This window comes from Pan troglodytes, chromosome 2 (genome assembly GCF_028858775.2).
Source record: "Pan troglodytes isolate AG18354 chromosome 2, NHGRI_mPanTro3-v2.0_pri, whole genome shotgun sequence".
Taxonomy (NCBI): Eukaryota; Metazoa; Chordata; class Mammalia; order Primates; family Hominidae; genus Pan; species Pan troglodytes.
This window is the reverse complement of record NC_086015.1, coordinates 161,706,858-161,730,649: the sequence shown is the minus strand read 5'-3', so window position 1 is coordinate 161,730,649 and position 23,792 is coordinate 161,706,858. Positions and strand designations below refer to the sequence as shown.

At 33.6% G+C, this 23,792-nt stretch overlaps 1 protein-coding gene across 8 annotated transcripts in view; it reads right to left on the bottom strand.

Moving 5' to 3' along the window:
• RSRC1 (arginine and serine rich coiled-coil 1) overlaps window positions 1-23,792 on the bottom strand; it is a 438,867-nt gene that overhangs the window by 2,230 nt on the left and 412,845 nt on the right. For all 8 annotated transcript variants that reach the window (XM_054682322.2, XM_063806358.1, XM_516841.7 and 5 more), the window contains exons 8-9: window positions 6,311-6,417; window positions 31-183 (exon numbers count right to left, since the gene is read on the bottom strand). In XM_054682322.2, the coding sequence (XP_054538297.1) occupies window positions 31-183; window positions 6,311-6,417 (260 nt within the window). The remainder of the gene's footprint in view (window positions 1-30; window positions 184-6,310; window positions 6,418-23,792) is intronic.

The window sequence follows — 23,792 nt, the reverse complement described above, 5'->3', positions numbered from 1 at the left end:
ACTGACATTCGTAAAGTTTAAGGATATTACATTTGGATGGGCCAGGGAATTGTCATCTTGGTACTTGATAGCAGTAGGGATGCTGGTAGGATCTATTTCTTTTTCAGTACTGGGTGGATCAGCAACTGCTGATGCTGGTCCTGATGTTGAAGTTGCTTGTTTCACTTCACTAGGTTCCACTGACTGAAAGAAACAACACATATTAATTTCAACACAATACACAATTAGAGTTTTACTTCAAAAATATTTCTGATTTTGAATAACAACTGTTCAATTAGTCTCCTTTGAGATGATACCCATCTCCAAAAAGGCCCTACCTTTTGTATTTGTTTGTTTTAGAAATACAGTTATTTTATTTTTATATTTGTTTGTTTAGGAATAACTATATTTAGGAATATAGTTATAGATATATAGAAATAGAATATAGGAATAACTATATTGTATTTGTTTTAGGAATAACAAATAGAAAAATGCTGAGAAAATGTTAATCATTTCTTATGATAAGCATATTTTTCTTAAGAAATTGGTACTTATGTGCCTATACTATTGAAATATACATATATTTCATATATCTAAATTCTATTAATCAAAACAAGCTTACAACAAATATCCAACATTTAGTTGGCCAATTTAGGTATGAAAAGTAAATTCAAAGGTTATCTTTAGAAAAATAGCCTTGAGTTATAGAATTCATATACCATACAATTTACCCTTTTAAAGTACATAATTCAATGGCTTTTCGCATATCCATGGAGTTGTGCAATTATTACCAGAATCAACTTTAGAACATTTTCATCATCCCCCACAAAACCTCATACCATTAGCAATCATTCCCCATTCCTTCCAACCTTTCCATCCTAGGTAACAATTAGTCTTCTTTCTCTATGGATTTGCCTATTCTAGACATTTCAGATAAAAGGAATCATACAATATGTGGTCTTTCATGACTGGTTCTTTCATTTAGCATAATTTTTTCTTTTGAGACAGAGTCTTACTCTGTCACCCAGGTGGGAGTGCAGTGGCACAATCTTGGCTCATTGCAACCTCTACCTCCTAGGTTCAAGTTATTCTCCTGCTTCAGCCTCCCAAGTATCTGGGATTACAGGTGCACACCACCATGCACACGCAGCTAATTTTTGTATTTTCAGTAGAGACGGGGTCTTGCCATGTTGGCCAGGGTGATCTCGAACTCCTGTCCTCAAGTGATCAGCCCGCCTTGGCCTCCCAAAGTGCTAGGATTACAGGCGTGAGCCACCGTGCCCAGCCACATAATGTTTTTAAGGTTCATCCATGTTGCAGCATGTATCAGTACTTCATTATTCTTTATTGCTAAATAATGTCCCATTGTATGGATCTACCACATTTTATTTATCCATTCATCAGTTGATGAACTCAAAGGTTGTCTCGGAGCTACTTAAAAAATATTAAAATATACATATAAAAGTTTGAAAAAAAGGTACAATGTATCTTTGGCAAAAAATAAAACTGTAGGATTTCTTATACCATCATGCAAACCATAGACTCCCAATTCATTCCACCTTTACTGAGTATTCACCAGGTGCCATACACTGTACCAAGTGCTGGGGATACAACTAATAAATCATTGTTTCTGCCTTGAAGGAGCCAGCAGAGTAGTGCTTACTTAGTTACATTTCAATAGCCTATTCCCTAAGAAAGAAGGCCAAGGAGTGACTGATTAGCAGTAAGGTTACAGGGATAATATGAAATGGATTAGATCAGAAGCTGAAATTAAAAAGTAAAATTAAATAAAAACAAGATGAATAGGAGATTGTTATGTAGCCTTTTTTATACCCATTTGTTCCACACCTATTGTTTTTCAATTTCCATTTATTTTAACTTATCTATACTTCTGAACATTTCACTTCTCTGAACAAAGCCAAAAACAGATGTCACTAAGAAAAATATACAGAGGATAAAATATGCATGAATTAAACTGTTCTTAGGTTAATTTGTTTTAGAGTTGGAGATCCATTTATTTAACCAGTATTTATTGAGCACTACTAATTGCTAAGCACTGGGTACACAGGCAGAATCAAATAGATATGGTTCCTGTCACAAGTGGCAATTATATGTTGCTAATGGAGTTGACAGATTATAAACAAATAAATTCCAAAATAATGCATAATCACAAATTGTAGTATGTGCTATAAAGGACTATACAAGGTGCTGACAAAGAATGATGGGGATCAGGAAGGGAAAAACATCTACTTTAGATTGGGTGGCTAGAGATGGCTTCTCTAGGAGGTGAAATTTAAGCCCTGAAGACTTAGAAGGAGCCAGGCATGTGAAGAGGAAGAATGGTTCTCTGGCCAGAGGGAAAAGACAAAGCTCCTGAGAGAGAAGGGCTTGGTGTCTTTGAAGATCAGAAAAAAGGCCAGAGGGGCTGGTGTATAGTGAGCAAAAAGACAGTGAGACACTGCAGGCCAGAACTTGGGGTATTTCTTCCTTAACACAGCCACATCACCACTCTGCATGGGTATCACTTCCCAGCACCACAGCAGGAAAGTGCCCTCATACAGAAAGCTGGGTAACTATGGGGCTCACCTTTTATTTCCCTTCTCCAAAGGATCACCCTCCTGAGCTGCCTATTGTTACATTCCTAAAAACAATGCCTTACACATCTTGTCAAGTTCTATAGCTGTTTATGGTGGGAGGGCAAATTTGGTACCAGTTATTCTGTAATGGTCAGATGGTCAGTAAAGTCTAATTATTCTTGAAAAATATTGTTTTGGCTGCTGAATGGGTCCTGGACTAGATAAATGCAAAAGGAAAATCAGGAAGAACAACCAGAGGGCTACTATAAAAGTTAAAGAATGAGATGATGATGTGGATTTAAATGGTGGCTGTGGATTGTGGAGAGGAGACAAGTTCTGAGCTATTTTGGGGATGATGATATCAAGATCCACTTTTTTTTTTAAGGCATGTGTTTTATTCAATTAAAATACTCTAATTTTTATTCTAATGGAAGCTGATCAGCATTCATAGGACAGATTTATTCCCTCATGGACAAAAGGGGTAGATATCTGAGGGATAGATATCTGGGCAGTCATGTATGTTTAGGAATTCTTACAAAGTAAGAGAAATCTATAAATTATTTTCAAATGTTAAGATGCTTATGACTACTAAATCTAACAATGATGCCAGTGTTAATGATAATATTAACTTTTATAGACATTTAAATAAATATTTATTCAATTTGTTTTGGCAGCTTTATTCTCATATTTTGGAGTCAGCAATTTTTTTTGCCAAGTCTCAAACATTTGTATGTCTCCAACACACTGTGCCCAGATGGTTTGTGGCCCTAAGTGATATTATACTGACCCTTTATACAACTGAGAACATTTAAAAAGCCCAATATTCTGCACAAGTGCAAGTGGGAAATACGCTAATCCAAGAGGTTCAAGACATTGATTTTTGGTAGTCTATATTGCCTTACGGAGACTGTAAGAGCATATCATTCTGCGTATCTTAGCCATGGCATGATAGGGCTTAGCTAGGAGACACTTTTCATTTTAAACTGCCTTAAAAATATGTGCAGTGCTATTATTCTAGTTGTCAAAGATGTGGATACCACCTCTTCAGGTAGCAGAGATAAGATTCTACCATATAAACCAAGCAATCTCATCTTGTTTTTACCTACACAGTACATTAAGATTTCTTTGAGAAGTACTTACACATAATAGAAGGTGAAGCTCTCAGAGGTTAGATCAGAGCATGGAAGTTATTGTTTATTAACGGGCAATTAAAAATTTGTAGAGAGAACCCTAATTGCTTCTTTAAGTGAGAAAAACTGTAAGATAAAATTTTCCCTTGACTATAAAACAAAACCTCAAAATGGCTACTATCAAATATATGGCTTTGAGTAGCGCTGCCACCTGGTGGTTTAGTTTGTAAAAATTAGTACTAAAATCTACTTCCAAGTAGGCCAAAAGACCATGCTGCATAGGGTTATTTACCCTTCTTTTGAACACAGGTGGGTATCTGCCAGATACAACAACATTAGGGTTGAATAACTCATACTAAGTTTGAAAACAAGCTGCATCTTGGTTCCTCAATGATATATCAGGGACTATCAGATTCCCTATTTACTCAGACAAAAGAAATACGATTTCAGAGAGTAAAACTAGTTAAATCAATATGTGTTGCAGGAGACACAATGTCTAGCATGTCACTGGTAATAGCCACTTTTCTGGTAAAAGCTCCCTAGCTTAATTAGTGGAATTAACACAGCTAAACAAATACGGTACCAACTGAAGGGGTGGCCAGCATACAAAAGCCTTTTTTTAGGGATACAAACTTTATATCAAAGTGTATAAAACTGTCCAGGAGAAAAATATGTTGAAACTAGGATCATGGGTAACTCAGTCCTCAAGAGAGTTAATCCTTGCTATGCATTAGGGATAGTCCATCATATCTTTCCATGATCTGGATAAAAGGGTCCACAAGATAATTTACCTCCTTTTGCTAAGTAATCTCCTCATTAATGATTCAGCTTCTTGGGCATCCTGAATCCTTGCCTTATATTGCAGATATAGATATTTTAGAATCTAGGAAGGGATATCACTTTCTAAAGTAATAAACTGTCCCTTTGTTCTATATTTCAGTCAAGTGTGAATTTATTCATTGTTAGACTATCACTGATCTTCTGATCATTTTGAAGTGTAGTGACTAATAAAAGTCCAGTAAGACTTCAGACTACTGTATATTCACCAAGATAAATGCCACCTTATAAAGCTTTATAGCATATTCTCCTGTTAGCACCACTTCCTACCTTTCAATGCATGCTTTCTTGGAGGCATTGACTTGAAAATAAGTTTAAAGGGAAAAATTAACAATTAGTACCAAGTGAGAAAGAGTTGTTTAGTAGAAAACCCAGTGTATTGACTGTGGAAGAATAAGCATTTCTACAGAATGAAAATGCTAGTTTATCATAACAGAGTCCAATAAAAACTGGGATGTCAGGGTAAACTTCACAAACAAATATTAGGAAAGCAAGTTTTAAAATAAATCATAGTAATTCCATTAGGATATATGAATGGCCTGATAATATGTAAGAATAAGATTAAATAAAATGGGCAACTACATTTATGAATGTCTATTTCACAGCCCCATTTTTTTAGGAGTTGTGGTGGCAAACTATCAAAAGTTCAAAGGAAATCAACAAAATGGCAACGCAAGGACCACAGATTATCCAGGGCTATCTGGTCCTATGCCTAACATGTAGTATATGCTCAATATATCTCTCCTGAATAAATTATTTTAAAAAGTATATGGTAATTGAAAAGACTTTAATCTCACTAATAACAAAAGAAGTGCTAATGGAAACAGGCCAATTTTTACCTATTAGGTCAGTAAACATGACAAACCCGATAGGATTTGGTGTTAACCAAGATATCTGCGGGAGGCAGATATCTCTTTGAACTTTCGGGTGGAATTTGAATTGGTAGAATATTTTCAGAGGGTGACTTGGAAACATGTATTAAAACAATGCTAGCCTTTAACAAGTAATTCCATCTTAAAATTTTATTTTAAAAAGATAATAAACATGTACTTAAAATCTCTGAAGTTAAAACTACTTATTTGATAACAGAGGAAAAATAACCATCAGGAGACATCAACAGGATATTATATAGCCATTAATACAATTTATGGATGTAGAATATTTTAGAGTGTTAATTATAATCATATTTTCATTATATGAATGTTATTAAAGAATAAATGTATTTCCTAGAATGCCTTTTCCTACTATAGAAACCTAATTCCTAAAAGCAGTCCTACTAATGAATGAAAGAATAAAATATTCAATGGAAGTAAAATGTCAATCAAAGCTCCTTTACCACAGCCAAATAAGTGATAATCATCTGGGCAAAGAATGAAGTATATGTGACAATATGGGTATTAGTTTTTATTATTAAAGCCCTTTTCTAACTTTTCTCTAGCAATGTCAATTCAAAAAGTAGATGTACACATTTGAAAAGAAAACCATGTATGTTAAGAAATGTGCATTACTGTTATAGAACTATCTTGTTGACATATTACTTGGTATTCTTGGTGAATTTAAAAATAAAAGTGACATCTGACACATTTTATAGCATTTTTTATACAAATTAAACTTGTATTAAAGTGACTGAGTCGCCCTGATTTGTTTTCTCTCTCTCAGCAACATGGCTGACACTCTCTTGCTTCACTTCATCTATTAGAAGAAACACATTTAAGTAAAATCCATTAATAAAGCATCTCTTCAGATAGAATCCAAAGGTTTACTCATAATGGGTGGATAAAAACTTACCTTTTTGACTTCTTTACTTGATCTGAATGTCTGCTGAACAAAAGAATCACTTTCAATAGCTTCAATTTCTTTTACTCTTTTTACTTGTTCTACCAGGGTGGCTTGGTCTGAAAAACAGGGTATAATGTCAGCGTATTTTGGTGTAAGCATGTTAATAACACTACACCTAAGCAATGTTCTTTCTATGAAGAAATTTAATTGGATAAAAAGACATTATAAATTAAGCTATAACAAGAAACTCTTTTGTTCTGAGATCCACAAATGTAACATTCCTATGAACTAAGACTCATACTCAAAACCTAAAACACTGCTAAGAAGGCACTGCCATAATGATCTCAGCTAATCTGGTGGGAGGACTTTTTCTTAAACTTTAGCATTTTATCATGGAAATACATATAAAAGGAATAAGGGCACAGTGAATCTACCTGTACTCAGTGCTCAGCTTCTATAACCATTAACTTTCTGTTATTCTTATTTAATCTATCTATCTATATCCACCTCAATTTTTTTGGGTGGATCTGATATATTTAAAAATAAATCCCAGGCATCATACCATTTTATCCCTAAATATTTTAGTAGGCATCTCCAACAGATAAGAACTTAAATAAGACAAACAGTAACTTGACAATATCATTTTCACAACTAAAAATATTATCAATAATTCCTTAATTTGATTACATATATAAATATTCCATATTTAATTTTCACTAATTGTAAAAAAGTCTTTTTATAGTTGGTTTGAAATAGGAACCAAACAAGGTCCACACATTGCACTGGGTTGGTAAGTACCTTAAGTCTCTTTCTATCACTTACAGTCCACTGCCTTTCCCTTTCATTGCCATTTATTTACTGAAGAATCTGAATCATGTATCTTATAAAGTTTCTAGATTCTGGATCTGGCTGATTTTATTCTAATATTATTTAACATGTTCCTCTATTTCCCATGTTTTGTGTAAACCACTAGTGAAACCTATAGGTTTAATTACATTAAGGTTCAATTTCTTTTGGTGAAGAGTATGTCATAGGTGACGCTGTGTCATTCCTACTACATCATATCAGGATGCACGTTTCCTACTTTTAGTGGTTAAGATTGATCAGTGGGGACAAGGTGAGTCAGTCTGACCCCTTAGAAAGTTCTCCATTAATCTCTCACTTAGCAAATTAGCAACATTGTTGCTTTGAGCCATTATTTCATCAGAGGTTGTAAAATGGTGATACTCTATCATTCTTCCCACATTTATCAGCTGTGATTTTTCTATAATGAAGAACATTTCCTCATTAACTATTCAGTGACTGTGAAATACAGCCTATATAGAAAAGTCACAATAAATGTTTGATTCTTTCTCTTTATTTATCAATTTTGGTCCAAAGGTGACCAAAGATGATCATTATGAGTTCACGAATATTTATTTATTTAATGTACTTTAGTCCATGGTAGTCATTTTCTTATTTTGATGCTTCAATTGCTTCATTTTTGGGTAGTAGGATCCTCTTGAAGTTGATTCCTATATCCTTTCAATATAATCCCCAGTAGTTATGGCTTAATAATAGTTGTAGGATAATCTTGAACAGTTTCTGTCCCAGACCTGAAATTAGCCATTTCTCCAAAGAATCCAGGCTCTTTATAATGGAGAATAATATTTATAGACAACAATCTGGGTACTAGGGGTATTCATTGTTACTGAATTGTCAATGCTTCTGAACCTCTTCAGTACGTGAGATATGAAGTACATACTTTTAGAAGGAAACAGTTAATATGAGTTCATGCTGATACTACCAATCAAATTAAAGATTTTAGGATTTTGAAAGTCTTTTATTTTATATTTGTACATCTTTTTTCTTACTCTAAAAATCTTAGGCTCTAATGATATGACCAAATGTATTTGTTTTTCTTAATATGTATATGTATTACTTTCAAAATAACAGGACAAACATTACTATTAATAACAAGATGTATTAACACAGTTTAAAATTTTGTTATGGTCTTTGACCTTAAGATTTATTCTACTGCTGAAATGCTAAAATACTATGCTCTAAAGTCATGAAATAATTCTCTGCATAATTATGCTATCAATTTGATATACAATTAGGTTTATTTGTTTCAGTTAATTGAAAAAATATTTTAGGTCTTACTTTGTGATTAATATTCATTTTTTAGTTGCAAAAAATATTTACATGATTCTAAGGTCAAAATTTAAAACATCATTCACAAGTCTAGAATGTCCCTAGTTCTTACTCCAATCTGGAGGTAACCATTTTTACTAAGTTTGTGTTTACCCCTCCATTGTTTATTTTTGAGAATATAAGTATATTCTTTTCTTGCTTACATAAAATTAGCATACTACATACTACTATGTATCTTACCTTTTTCACTTAATATTTCTTCACTCTCACTCCATAGCAGCTAAGAGAGTTCTGCATTCTATTTTATAATTGCATAGTATTCTATTTTATAATTTGATGATAGGTTTTTCCACGAATGGCCTATGGATGGTTAGTTGTTTCTAGTCTTCTGCTTTCACAGTTACAGCTTTAATAAATAGCCACGTGCATGTGTAATTTCATATTTTTGTATTTTCATATTTTTATATTTCAGTTTTTTTCACATGCTAGCTGGGCAGAAAAAATGTAACATAATGACTTTCACCCTTGCTGTTTAAATTCATTTTAAGCTGATATGAAGACATAGTTGAATTAGGAGTGATTGTATACTCAGCTAAGGCACTTAAAAATCTTGGGATTTAGGGTTCATGGATAATAGTCACATTTACTTAACAATAGTAATAAGTGGTTTGACACGAAGGTGGAGTTTTTTGCAGCAAACTAATTTTTATAGCAGCTTTATCCTTGAAAGGTTTAATGTTGTTACAGAGATAAATATAAAGAGTATTAAAGGAAATTTGGTTTCATACATTCAACAAAAATGTTATCTGAAAAAATCTTTGTCTCAATTTTTGACCAATCACAATTTATAATGATATAGTCTTGTGCAAGTTCTAGTCTATTTGTGGGAAAGATGGCTCTTATGAAGATGTGTCCCTGACAGCTGAAACCAGTCTTTTCTCTTGTGAGAAATAATCAGATGAGAATGAAATGCTTGGAAGTAGCAGCCACCACAGCCAATACTCCCACCTTTGGAAGAATATATCTTCCCACATAATAAAACCAAGCACTGTCAGAGTGCCATGTAAGAGTAAATAGTCCCACATGCTTTATACAATGAAAGCTCCTCTAGATTTTAATTATGCAATGTACTAATTGAGCATGTGAAATGAGAGAAGATTCTTTGCCCAGCTAATTTATTAATATTAACACATCCAAGTAGATAAATTTTTTATTAATTACATATATAATAATGTTAATATGGCAAAGGAAAGTCATAATGGGTACTAGTCTGTGTAATCCAACTTCAATGTCAATATGAAAACTACATTTGTCTGTATAGGTCTTAGTTAATTTCACTAGAATTATTTCACAGTCACTAATTCCCAACCAAAAGACATTATTTCTGACTTCAGGATGATGTCTCATATGAATGAAATGTTGGACCTCTTGAAGTTTTTCTCTAAACATATTCTCTATTTGGAGTTGTAAAGGAAATCATTAGTATTAAATGTCAGAGGTGACCTCACAAACAGTACTTGATGTCTAAAGCTTGCAGTGTTTGTAGCTTTAAATTTGGACATACAACCAGATCCTAATACAAATAAAAGTGTTATCATAGAGGCTTGCCAAAACCAATGCTTAACAAAATAGCATTGGAAAAATTATAAAGGAAAGAAGGAGAAAGATTACAGAAAAACATCATTATCTTTGTGTTTCTTTAAAGATCACTTCAGAACTAACAAAGTGACAGAGCAGATAGGAGAAAGCCAGTTTGCCTTACTCACAATATGAAAATACACCAACATAGCTTTTTTGTTTCAATGTGGGAATCATTTTACTGGTTGTAAACGCATGTTAAATTAAAATTTGAAAGATTCCCAGGAGATTTACATTTTCAGCTTTACAGTACCTCAGCTCTATTGTATGAAAATAGACATAAAAATGTTTTAAATTGCTTCTTACTCAAAATTCTCATGTCAGTGACCACAAATGTATGTCTTGAGTATAACCCTGTCATTTTGGGAAGCAGAATAAAACATATCAATAATATATATTACATTGTTTTAAATTCAGTTTCTTAAGTTTTTCATGTCAATTTGTCATTTAACAATTTTGTGCCAATTTTAAGATTGGGAAAATGTGATTTAAAATGAGTTATGGTTTATATGTGCTGCATAAATGCCCAACACACACAGTATCTTGTATTCATTAGCCATGAAGTAAAATTAAAGACAAGTAACAAAGTTACTGGGAGAATTAATATGGGATGTTTTAAAACATTTACATAGTAATCATGAAGGAAACACACCATTAGTACTTGATGATTTTTTAATAAACATATTATTCGTAAATAAAATGTTTTCTGCTAGATGTTAATGGAAGGGATATACACTTCATAGTAAAATAAAAAATAATAGACTCAGACAGCCAAGTCATTACAGACCACAACAATCAATACTTAACTCAAAGTATAGAAAATCACTTTCCTTTTGTGATGAAAAATTTTAAAAAAATTGTATTAGTTACTGTTGATGTTTATAGTATAAAAATTAGGCTCTCCTGCTTCTTCAAGTTATATTTGACAATTTCACATTTTATAACACAGAGTTTTCTTTTAAAATACCAAATGTTATACAAATTTTAAAACTAGTAAATGAAGATGACAAGGTCCAATATCAATCTTTCATTTGAAAAGAAAATTTTAGTCTTCTCATACTGCATTTGTAGACTACAAACATAAACCAATCTCCTCTAATAGCAATGCCAGGCTGAGAACTGAAGATGGCACTATTGCCCCAGATGTGATCATGACAAGTAACAACCAGCAACTTCAACTGACTCCTTTAAAATACTAATATTTTATGAATTTTCCCAAAGATAAGATGCATTTTATGTTACAAAAAATTTGGGTCAGTTGGCCCCACAGTTACTGAGTTACTTATGTTACTATTCCAGGAAAAAAAAGCATACTAATAATATTGCTACAAATACATAAATAATACAAAAGATTATCTTATTTTCATATTAAATTAGCTCAAATTTTAGTCAATAATAAAAACATTAAAAAAATTCCTTCTTATGTTACAAGACAGATAATAAAAAACTTTGAAATGTAAAGTATTTTTAAGTGCTTTACAAGAACAACAAAAAAGCAAACAACAATATGTTTGTATGGTAAAGCTGGCTATTCAATAAAATTTGTGGACAAAACATCTCATAAAGCTTAATTGGAATTCTAAAGTTTTAAATTTCTCATGAACACAGGTTTCAAATAAGTGAGCACATCCAATTGTTTTCCCTTTCAAAACAGTACATTTTAAATGTTTCTTTTAAAACACATACAAGGCAAGCATTATAAATCTATCCAACTCCAACATTTTGAGGTTGTTCGAGACCGATATCACCGAGAACAAATTTCCAGAACTGATATACACAAATAATTTAAAAGATGAGAAAACTCCTTAAGTGGAATAGGGCTTTTCTATTAGTCTTCTGGAAGCTTATGCTACAGGACCATGTTACATATGCCGACGAGGCTCCTGAAGTATCTGAAAGGAACTCCACTTTGGACGAGATCCAAGACAAACTCACCTTAAACTGCTTACTATATCAGATTAAGTAATAGGAATAATGTTAATGTGACTGTACCAATGAAGAAGAATTTCTGTTAAATATTTTAATAAGTGAAAGTGAACTGGGCATCAGGCTAAGCTTTATTAAAAACAAAAATCCACACTAAATGTCTCATTCAACTCTTCTCACCTGGAATGCTCTCACCTTCTCTTAATCCTCCCTGTCATTTAAGGCCATGTCTGATGTCCACTTTGTGATGATGCCACCCCTTGCCACCTGTGAGTAAAAGGGCCTCTTGCATAATTCATTTGGCTTTTAGCATATGCTGCCTTGCAAATCTCTTCTTGAGTGAAAGCTTCTTCTCCCCAGCTAGAGGGGACATACCTCTTTGTGTCACCTCCAGAACTTAGTGGAGTGTGCTTTATTATCTAGTAAGCAGTCAATAAACATTTGTTGAATAACTGAAATTTAAAGGGCAGTAAAGTTACCATTAAAAAATAAAACTTCATGGAAGAAAATGTCAAATTATAAAAAGTTTTTGTAACTTAAAAAATTAAATGTCTTTCAGTGGTGAGTTTTAAGGGCTCTGGGTTTGGGCTATCTGGGTTAAACCCTGTCTCTGCTATGTACTAGCTGTGTGGCTTTGGGCAAGTGGTTCAAGAGTGTTGGTCTCCATTTTCTCATCTATGGCATGGAGATAATAATAGCCTAAACATCATAGGGTGGTTGAGAGATTTCCCCCCCACATCTTCCCTCCCTCCCTCCATCCCTCTCTTTTCAAATAAGTGAGCACATTCAATGCACCAGGCATTGTTCCACACAGTAGGACTTGGAAATGAATGAGAGTTTCTTCCTTCATGAGCTTATGTTTTAATGAGGGAGACAAATAATAAACAAGTAAATAATATAATATCAAGGAAAATAGAGCAGGCTAGAGGGCTAGAAAGGAGGAAAGGAAACTATTTCAGATGGGGTAAGCAGAGAAGAACTCTCTGACATGGTGGTATTTCAGAAGGCAAAAATGATGTGAAAAAGCAAGCCACAAAAACCTGGGAGATGATAACCTGTGCTCCACACAGCGATAGGGAAGCATTAAAAGCACTTAAGAAATGGTAGCAGATACAGGAAGCACAGCATAAACAAAAGTGCTAATTTAGTAACAGTACTAAAGACATGGAAGTTGGCTAAACAATTCTTATATAAATCTGTATGTTTCTGACAGTATGGTTTATAATAAGCTGGCAATATTTTTGAGTTCAGGCAAGTAGAAAATGGCTTTAGCTCATACATCTTCTGGTAAACCTGTGGTGTGCCAGGATGTGGAAATGATAGGAGGAGGGGAGAAGGAATGGAAGCAGTGGAGGACAGGCCTGTGCACATCTATGAGAAGGCACAAAAGGCCCAGCTGAATTTTACCACCCAGCAAGGCACTGGAGTCCACCATGATTCACTGAATGCTCTGGGTTGAATAGGAAAGTGGTATTTTGCTGACATATGGTTACCCAGGCTTCAGTGACTAAAGAGATGGGAGATCTTGTCACTTCCTAATGGATGTCTTATAACACAAACTACCCAAAACGACAGTTATGCGGTAGAAACCATGTTTTAAAGCAAAGATATTTTGTTCTGGTGTATATATGTCCACGGAAATTTTTGTTTTCATCATCGATATATGTAATACCTTTCCAGTGGGGAAAGTCATAGAAATGAATTTTTCATTTAAGTCATTGTTTAGAAGGCCAGATGAGCTGTTCTGGTAGCAGAAGTAAGTAATAGTAACAGCAATAGAAATTTAAGGTACTCTGCGCTGAGCACTTCACATGGATTACCTCATTTAAATATCATGACCATGAGGAATAATACTGTTACCCTCATTGTAAAGATGAGAAACTGAGGCTAATAAATAACTTGGTGACAGCCACATGGCTAGTTGGTGGTACAACTGGGATTCAACCCCTGAATTGTGACTAGTCATTTTCCAGTCAAATGAATTCTTTACCCACTCCTGCCAAGCAACAATTTATTTTTTCCCCACTCCATCCATTTATAATAAGTAATAAATATTCTTGATATTGTCCTTTTTCTGCATTTTAATGCTTACTCATTCAGTAAAATACAGTGTAGCTTTATTTGTAGGAGATATATATATATATACACACATACATATATACATAATATATATATTTTATATAATATCTTACTTTTCTGGCATTATCTTGAACTAGATTACAGATGTGCATTTTCAGAATCTTTCACATTTGAAATTTTTAAAGGGATATATATATATATATCACATCTAGAAAACCTTTGTAAATGAATTAAAAAAGTTTCTAAAAACCTAGCATTTTTTCCCTTAAGCCTGCAAACAACCTAAGTAGGAAATTGTCACTTTAAGCTGCTCTTTATTTACTGTTCAGCAATTGTTACAAAAAACAAGAATGGTTTCCATGAATTTGGTTAAACCAACAACCACTACATAGTCCCAAAATATAGACTATTGCCTTATGCTTATTGCAAATGTAATCAACATTGATAGTCAAATCCACTTTAATAGAGTGGTAAGAATTCATAATCCCAACAAAACTAAAGCTACTGGAAGTTTTCTTATTTTAATAGGGTAGGAAAAAGGAATATAATTTGATGTATACCAGATTAATAGGTCAGAATACAGATTCTGCAGTTGCTGTTTGCTGTCCATTTTAATTCTAGAATCCTTATCGACTCTAATTAAAATTCTGTAGATGGAAGAGTTGTATGTTTCTAAGGAACTTGCAGTGAATGCTGTCTGCCAGCCATCTCTAAACACCCCATAACCACACACAACCCGCCTGTCAGGAGAGCTAATGCAGACAACGCAGGGCACACCACATTTGTCACTGTGGCTAATATCAGAGATACGCAGCTCTTTTTTCTTAGCACACAAAAGCAAGATATGTAATTCAATGCTCAATTTACCCTTGTCTCGCAGGAGATTTTTCCCCGCTAATTGATAGAAATTAAGCCATTAATCAAGCCACTAGCCATCATTCAAACCAGGAAAGATGAATACAAACTTTCATCATAACCACCTTCCCCATTTTAGTGTTCATTAGCATTAATTTTTAATGCAATTATGCTATTCTTTTACGCTGAGCTCATAAATTACTGCTCTTTTGTTGCTGGCTGGCCTTGTAAAATCCAAACTAATGCTTTGTGCTCTGATCTTAAAGGCAATTACTAGGTTCTTCTATCTTTTATATCTTTGCATCCCCAATAACCTTTATATATAACGAACATCCATGACTGACTATGCCTGTTTTTTTTAATGCCTCTATATAAATCTCTATGAATATATAAATGTAGTCAAATGTGTCGAAAATAAACATATATATACACATACCACATACTTACAAAATACACACATTAATATAAAAAATCTCACAAATTCATATTGAAGTTCAGGTTCAAATATAAAGATATTGTTATGATTTCTCATGATAAAAATGTAATGCATTATTGTATAGAAGTTATACTTTTTATAATGAATTAGGGAAAAGAGGAATACTAATTGTGGCTAATTATTATACATATTTGCAAGGGTGGAACAGCTACTAAAAACAGAAATAATAACTTTGAATTTCAAAATCCCTTAGTTCTTTACCCAGGTTTACTGTCTCATGTTTAAATCCTTATTTTTAAAAAATTGTGTTGAAACTTGAAAATCAATGAGAAGGAAATGAGGAGTATCAGAAGATTGGAAAAACCATTTATCTAAAAGTGTGTTTTTATAAGCACATATAATAACTCCAGAGTCTTATATTTTACAAAGTGTATGTATTGGTTTATTAGAGGATGGTAGTAAAATGAAAAGAGTTTCCAGAAATAAATATTGAACCCAGAGGCAACATATCTACTTAGTTCTCTATTCTAGAGAAGGCAACAGGATGTATTCTGCTTATATTCACCAAAAAGCATTGATTAGGGTCACTCCTATGTGCAAAGGAGATTAAAAAAAAAATCTCCAACTCTCTTCTTGCATCATTCCATTAATGTCTTTGCCTCTGTTTGCAAGTTTTTATGTCTGGCCACCCACTAGCTAGAGAAAGGGTACATGTATGGCATTAAGATTAATGAACTAAAACTTGCTGGAAGATGTTAGCAGTGCTGATGATGTTGGTGCCAGCCCAGTCAGCTTGGAGTTACATAGTTGCAACCTACCCCTAACACCATGGGGCTGGGAGTATATTCAGAAGTGGCGAGTATATTCAGAAGTCTTTTACCAGTAAAAAAAAAAAAAAAAAAAAAAAGATTTTGAACTATTAACTTCTTAAGATATAGATACGGTGATGACTGACTTGAATTAATCTTTTATTTCCTCTCATGGTTAATTCTTTACTAGTTTTCATCTTTAATAAAAAGTCCTACATGGATTAGAAGCAGTTAGGCTAAATTCTATGACTGGATTCCCTGGACCAGGGGACTTATTATGCAAGGAAAAGCAGACAGCTTAAGTCCAAGTCTTTTGTGATCTGTTCTTTAATGATGTCAGAAGCAAATGGATACCTAACATAATTGTATTTGAACATTAGTCAGTATAAAGTTATGAGTTCTAATGTCTCTTCTTGTAAGCATATTATGTTTCGGCTCATAAGCTTAGAGAAAATAGTCTATGGCCTCATGTGCCTTAATTTCTCTGAACAGAGCCAATAAAAACACTGGGGTTCAGAAATAGGAAATTAATTTAGTTAACATGTATTTATGCCAGGTGCTAGGCTAGGTGTTGGAGATTTCTGGTTGAGATTTCCAGTTGCTCTCTCAGAGTTCATTGGCAAATCAAACTAATTCTTATTTAGAACTTTTATCTGCAAGCAGTTAAGATCTGACTATACAGTGGGTAGGAACAGGGATTTGTTGTGTTTGCAAGTGCCTTAGCATGTTTCACTTGATCCTAATTTTTGGTAATACGTAATATACCCATTTCTAAGTTTAAGATATACTATTAGAGCTAGATTTTGGATATGAAACCAAGTCTTAGTACTTCAAACATCCTCTACGCTTCCCATTGCACTAGGCTGCTCTGTAGCCTTTCAATCTTTGATAACCTTACATGATTAATAGTTATGATTTTATGTGCTTATTTTATCAATTTTATGTACAACTTTGATCCTTTAAACAGAGGTGGGGTAGGGAGGATGGTAGAAGATGTGAGATGATGTTAATTTCTCTTTTCTAAAAGCAGAGTATTTTGCTATATCAATAATGAAGTGCATCATATAAAATCATAAGGTTTAAAGAAACCACCAAATACTTCAAATTGCACTTAAAATATTAGCTTTACTGAAGTATAATTTATCTATAACTGTGCCTATCAAAGCATACAATTTGGTGAGTTTTGGTACATGTTAATTCTGTGTTACCACTACAACAATCAATATATAGAACATGTCCATTGTTACCAAGAATTTTCTTGTGTCTCTCTGTAGTCAATTTCTATCTCTACCCTGACCCCCAGACAACCACAGATCTGCTTCCTGCCACTTTAGATTAGTCTGCATTTTCTAGACTTCCATATAAATTGCATACTCTTTTATATCTGATGTCTTTCACTCAGCATAATGTTTCTGAGATAAATCCATGTTGTTGGGTACATCTGTGGTAATGCTAGTAGAATTCTATTATATGAATATCTGCAATTTTTAAAATCTATTCACCTGCGGATGAACATTTGGGTTGTTTCCAGGTTCTGGCTTTTGAGAATAAGATTGCTATAACATTCATGTACAACTCTTTGTGTGAACATGTTTTTATTTCTCTTGGATAGTAAATACTGCCCTAGTACTGAAATAGTTGGGTTGTATGGTAGACATATGTTTAACTTTGTAAGACACTGCCAAACTGATTTCCAAAGTGGTTATACCATTTTATGTTCCCAACAGCAGTGTAGAAGAGTACTGGTGCTCTACATCTTCATCAACAGTTGGCATTATCAGATTTTTAACTCACAGCCATTCTAATTGGTGTAATGTATTTCACTGCTGTTTTAATTTGCATTTCTCTGATGACTAATGATATTCAGCATTTTCTTCATAAGATTATTGGCCATCCTTTCTTTTCTGAATGATCTGTTGAAATCTTTTCTTCATTGTTTAATTGGTTGTTTGTCTTATTGAGTTATGAGTTCTTTATATATATGGAATTGAAGTCCTTTGTTAATACATATTGCTAATATTTGCTTCCATTCTATGACTTGCCTTTTTGTTTCTTAATGCTATCTTTCAAAGAATAAAACTTTTTAAGTTTAAGGAAGTATAATCTATCATTTCAAAAAATGGTTTGTGCTTTTTGTGTCTTATCCAAAAAATCTTTGCATACTCAAGGCTGCAAAAATTTTCTTCTAGAAGTTCTATAGTTTTAGCTTTTATAATTAGGTTTATAATACATTTCAAGCTAATTCTTATGGGTCCCGCATTTTTCTGCTGTGAAACTAAAGCTAATTCTTATGTATGATGTGAGGTAAGGGTCAATGTTTCTTTTCCTCAGTAAGAATATCCAGTTTTTTCAGTAGCATCTGTTGAAAGACTTTCCTTTCCCAATTGAATTGCCTTGGTAGTTTTGTTGAAAATTAATTGATCATATACGTGAGGGTTGAGCAAGGTCTCTCTACCCTGCTCCATTGTTCTATATAAGGGGTCTTAAAAAGTTCATGGAAAATGTACATTATAGAAAAACGGTATGGATTTCAATTTTGTCTGCACCAAAATAAACTTGAATTAACTCATCATAACATGTCTGAACAGGATCTAGTTTGAGGGACTAAGAGGGATAAGACATCAGTTTGAAAAGAATCCTTATCAGAATATGAATTCTGCAAAGATTGAAGCAAGAACAAACATTAAATTTATAATGAAGCTTGGGTGAAAGAATGGTGAAATCATTGATGCCTTATGATAAGTTTATGGGGACAATGCCCCAAAGAAATCAGCAGCTTACAAATCGTTTTAAGAAGGGATGAGATGATATTGAAGGTGAAGCCTGCAGCAGCAGACCAGGCACATAAATTCGCAAGGAAAAAATTCATCTTAATTTTGCCCTAATTGAAGAGGACTGATAATTAACAACACAAATAGCCAACACCACAGCCTAAACCACAATTCAATTGGTTTAGCTTACGTAATTCTGACTGAAAAAATTAAAGTTAAGCAAACTTTCCAATTGATGGGTGCCAAAAATGTTGTGCCCAGATGAACTGCAGACAAGAGCAGAGATTTCAATGGAAATTACTAACAGGTGAGATCAAATTCTTCAAAGAATTGTAACAGAGATGAAACATGGCTTTGCCAGTATGATGCTGAAGACAAAGCACAATCAAAGCAATGGCAACCAGGAGGAAGTGGTCCAGTCTAAGCAAAAGCAGACTGGTGAAGAGCAAAGGTCATGGCAACACGTTTTCAGGATGCTCAAGGCATTTTCTTGTTAGCTTTCTGGAGGGCCAAAGAACAATACTTATTGAGAATACTTTAAGAAAATTGGCCAAAGCTTTAGCAGGAAAATGTCTGGGAAAGCTTCACCAGAGAGTCCTTCCCCACTATGACAATGCTCCTGCTCATTCCTCTCATCAAACATGGGCAATTTTGTGAGAGTTTTGATGGGAAATCATTAGGCATCCACATTACTGCTCTGATTTGGCTCCTTCTGACTTCTTTTTGTTTCCTAATCATAAAAAATCTTAAAAGGCACCCATTCATTTTCAGTTAATAATGTAAAAAAGACTTCATTAACATAGTTAAATTCCCAGGACCCTCAGTGTTTTAGGGTTGAACTAAATGGCTGGTATCATTGCTTACAAAAGTGTCTAGACCTTGATGGAGCTTCCATTGAGAGATAAGGTTTATATTTTTTATCTTTTAATTCAATTTCCATGAACTTTTAAAAGTTCCCTCATATGTCTATCCCTATAGTAATATATAGTCTTGATTACTGTAATTTTATACAGTAAGTCTTAAAACAGGGAGTATAGACATCTAACTCTTCTTTTTAAAAATTGCTTTAATTATTCAAGGTTGTTTTCATTTCATGTAAAACTGATTCTGAGTAGAAACTTTGCTCCTACTACTTTATGTTGAGATTTAGCATTAGGATGCAAAGTATTATATATAATAAGATTTAAGTTCAGAAATAAGTTGAAATACAAATGATTAATAAGAGACTTTTCATAGTTTGCTAGGTACAACACTTAAAAAAATGCCTATCACTTAAACCAACTTTAAAAATAGTGTCTGGAAATGGATCAATTTATAAAAATGTTATTGCTCACAAATAGATACTGCTATTGCGAATCTTTATTTCTTCTGATTTTAGAGCCAAAAGTTGAGTCATGTTCATGTTACTTTATAAAGTAGTTGCCACATAAGGACATAATGGTCTAAATGACTAAAAACAATGTTGATGCCAAGTTTTTTCTTTTTTGGTCAATGAGTGTAGGCTAGAAAATGTATTCAGGTGTCACTGATGACAGAAAAATCAAAAAGGAGAATAAAGAATGAATGACTAATAGAGAAGGCAACTTTTCAGGGACTTTAAAGAACTTAGGGTGAGCATATATATTTAAGAGTCTGAACCATGAGGGAAAATTCTAACTGTCCAGGGAAAAAAAATGAAGCATGGAGAGATTTCAAATCAAATGGATGAATAATCTGCACTCCTCAAACCATTATTTAAGAAGTAATATACATAAGTATACTAAACTGTGTTCTGAAATCTGCAATTATAATCTCCTTTCCATTTGGTCGTCATTTTGACGCTACTTTATCCTCAATTCAGCTTTTTCTTTCAAAGAAATGCAAATAATATTCTTGGCTTTTAATCAAGACAAGCCCTAAATGCCATATTATCTTTATCGTGAAAGTAGGGTACGGCTGGATGCAGTGGCTCATGCCTGTAATCTTAGTGTTTGGAAGGCTGTGGTGGAAGAATCACTTGAGCCCAGGAGTTCAAGGCTGCAGTGAGCCGTGATTGTGCCACTGCATTCTAGCCAGGATGACAGAGTGAAACCTGTCTCAAAGGGGAGAAAAAAAAAGTAAAGTAGGCCTTGTGTGTTTTTGTATGTTGAAATACAGTTGGCCAAGCTGTATCAAGGAATATATATGATTATTATTTATTGCTGCTTATTTTGGAGAAGACTGAAATCTTCACAATGTTATGAAAATTATATGATAATAAGAGCTATGAATTCTATGCAAAGCTAATTTTTTCAATTAAAATATTCTGGTGAGACAGCTTAATTATTTCATTTAAAAAATTCTACTTCAAGAAAAAAAAGAGTAGCAAACTTTTCAGCTGGAAATCTCAATCAATAACGATCCTACCCTTTATAAAAACAGAGAAAAGTTTCTATATTTTAACGTATAATACATTATCATATCAATAAAGCAAATCATTCTAGTCCCCACATTTGCTAGATTAAACTGAGACATATATAGAGCCATTCAGATATAGGAAGCATAGCATAAACAAATAAATAAAGGAATTAACAAATGGGAAGTGAGATTATATATTTTAGCCCATTCCTCAGCACCTTTGAAGGAAATCAGCTATAGGAACAATATTATTATTAACCATTAATTTGTTTTTACTAACTGTTTTTTCATGACAAATACAATGCTTTAAGTCATAAAATTGCAATATAATAGGCAAATCCAGCTCTATTTACAAGTGAAGTAAGTGACTGTGAATATTAGTGCTCTAAGTTCTAGCTTCACAACTAATGATATAATCTTAGGCAAGTCTTCCCATTAAATTTACATCCTTTTTTTGAGTAAAGATACGGTGTATACTAAAGTGCAAATATGATCTCTGGGCAGAGGTGGCATTTCAGCAGAGGTGAGTTTGTTATTTCATAGAAGAAAACAGGGCCCTGCAGCATTGAAAAACTCAGACAAATGAAAAATCCAGAGGATAAGGAACTGATGGAAAGATCAGGATTGTGTGGGTGCTAAACCCTGGGGATAAGGCAGGACAAGGGGTTCCGAAGATGTGGGGCAGTAGAAGGAAGGAGAGTAAAGAGACAACAAATAGAACATGTACAACAGTCTTGAACTTCACATGGAGATCTGCTGGTGACTAGCATGGGATGACAGTGGCTCTAGGGCATAATCTCTAACCATAACAACATAATTTCTAAGCAATCTATTAATATTTCACTTATTTTAATTCTTATGGAGTCATAACATTAACTACCACCAATAGGTGACTAGTCTTCTAAAAATATGTGATCTTCGGGAATGGAGAGATGGTAGTGGCAATCATTCTGTTATGTCTCAAAATTTGGGCAGAAAATGTATTAATCCATACAGATGGAGAAATCTGCAAACCTCTTAGGTATGTTTACCAGTTTGTAGTAACTGTAACTACATAACCAGGGAATAACCAGGGAATTCTAGTTATGTTAGATAAGCATGCCATTTCAATCCAAGCAAAAAATATGGGAATAAAATTCCAACCCATGAAGACTAAGACTGATTATAAATAAAAATTTTATATATACCCACATACATAGACATGCATAACACACTTCTAGGTCTACTTAAACTCATTTAATAATCACAAAACTATCACATAACAATGTTAGCAATAAACATAAACCTTTGAAAATGAAACCACTGCAAATTCACAATTAATTTGAAACATTTCAAGAAGAGTTTTTACAGGCTGACTCAGGGCTTGATCCTGTCAGCCAGATGGACATAGGAGGTCAATAATCCAGAAGCAATAAGACAGTGATTAGGCAGACAGTAAAAACAATTCCCTGGAATCAATTACTGTCCAACACATCAGAAAGTCATTTGACCCAAATACTCAGGAAATGGATTTAAAAGATAATTTTCAGTGTCTCTTTGCTGCCCATTTCTCAAAGTCTTCTATAGTAAACACATTCAAAAAGCCAAGTACTACCTTAAATAATCTCTGACTGCAAATAGTCTGTTCAAAAGTGATGACTACAAGAAGGATTCTTCTAAATAAGACAAGTTTAATTGTTCCTCCATGTGCTGATTGCTAGGAGAACATATTTATTTCTTTGTGTCTGTCTAGTCAGAGACACTGTGAAGCTGTAAGCTTTAAGAAAACCTGATCTTGTCCAAAAGGTTATCAACCACTCTGAAATTCTGCTACAAAATAGAATGGGCCAATTTAATTTTCCAAATTAAATTTGGAAAAGTGGAAGATACTTGTTTACCTCTCATAAGAATTTCTAGAGAGTATTTAAAAGCTACCTTTGACTGTCCTTGAAACTATTCAAGGCTGACCTTAATAGAAGGATTCTATTTCTATTTCTTCTCCAGTCCGTCATTCAACAGAAGTGACCACTTCTTCATTCCTGAAACTTTTTTTTCATTTGGCTTCCATGACATCATACACTTCTGGTTTTCCTTTTCCTCACTGGTCACAATTCCTCATTTTTCTCTACTGGCACCTCTAACATTAGAGTACTCCAAGGCTCAATGTAGGCTCCTTTCTCTTCTTTATCTATATTCTCTCTCTAGGTAACATATAGTTATAAATACCATTTGTAGGCTGGTGACCCTCAAATCTTTAGCTCTAGCCTTAACATCTTTCCCAAACTTTAGACTCATATGCCACATCTTCAATTCTTCTCTCTCACCCCTTAAATTCAAAGCATCACTTTTAATTGGCCTCTTAACTCATTTAGAATAAAGTTTACATTTTATGCTCTTACTTACGAAGGCTGGTATAATCTGGCTCCTGCTAAACTCTTTAATCAAATCTCTACTCCTTGCCAAACTGGCCTTCTTCAGGGTTCTTAAGC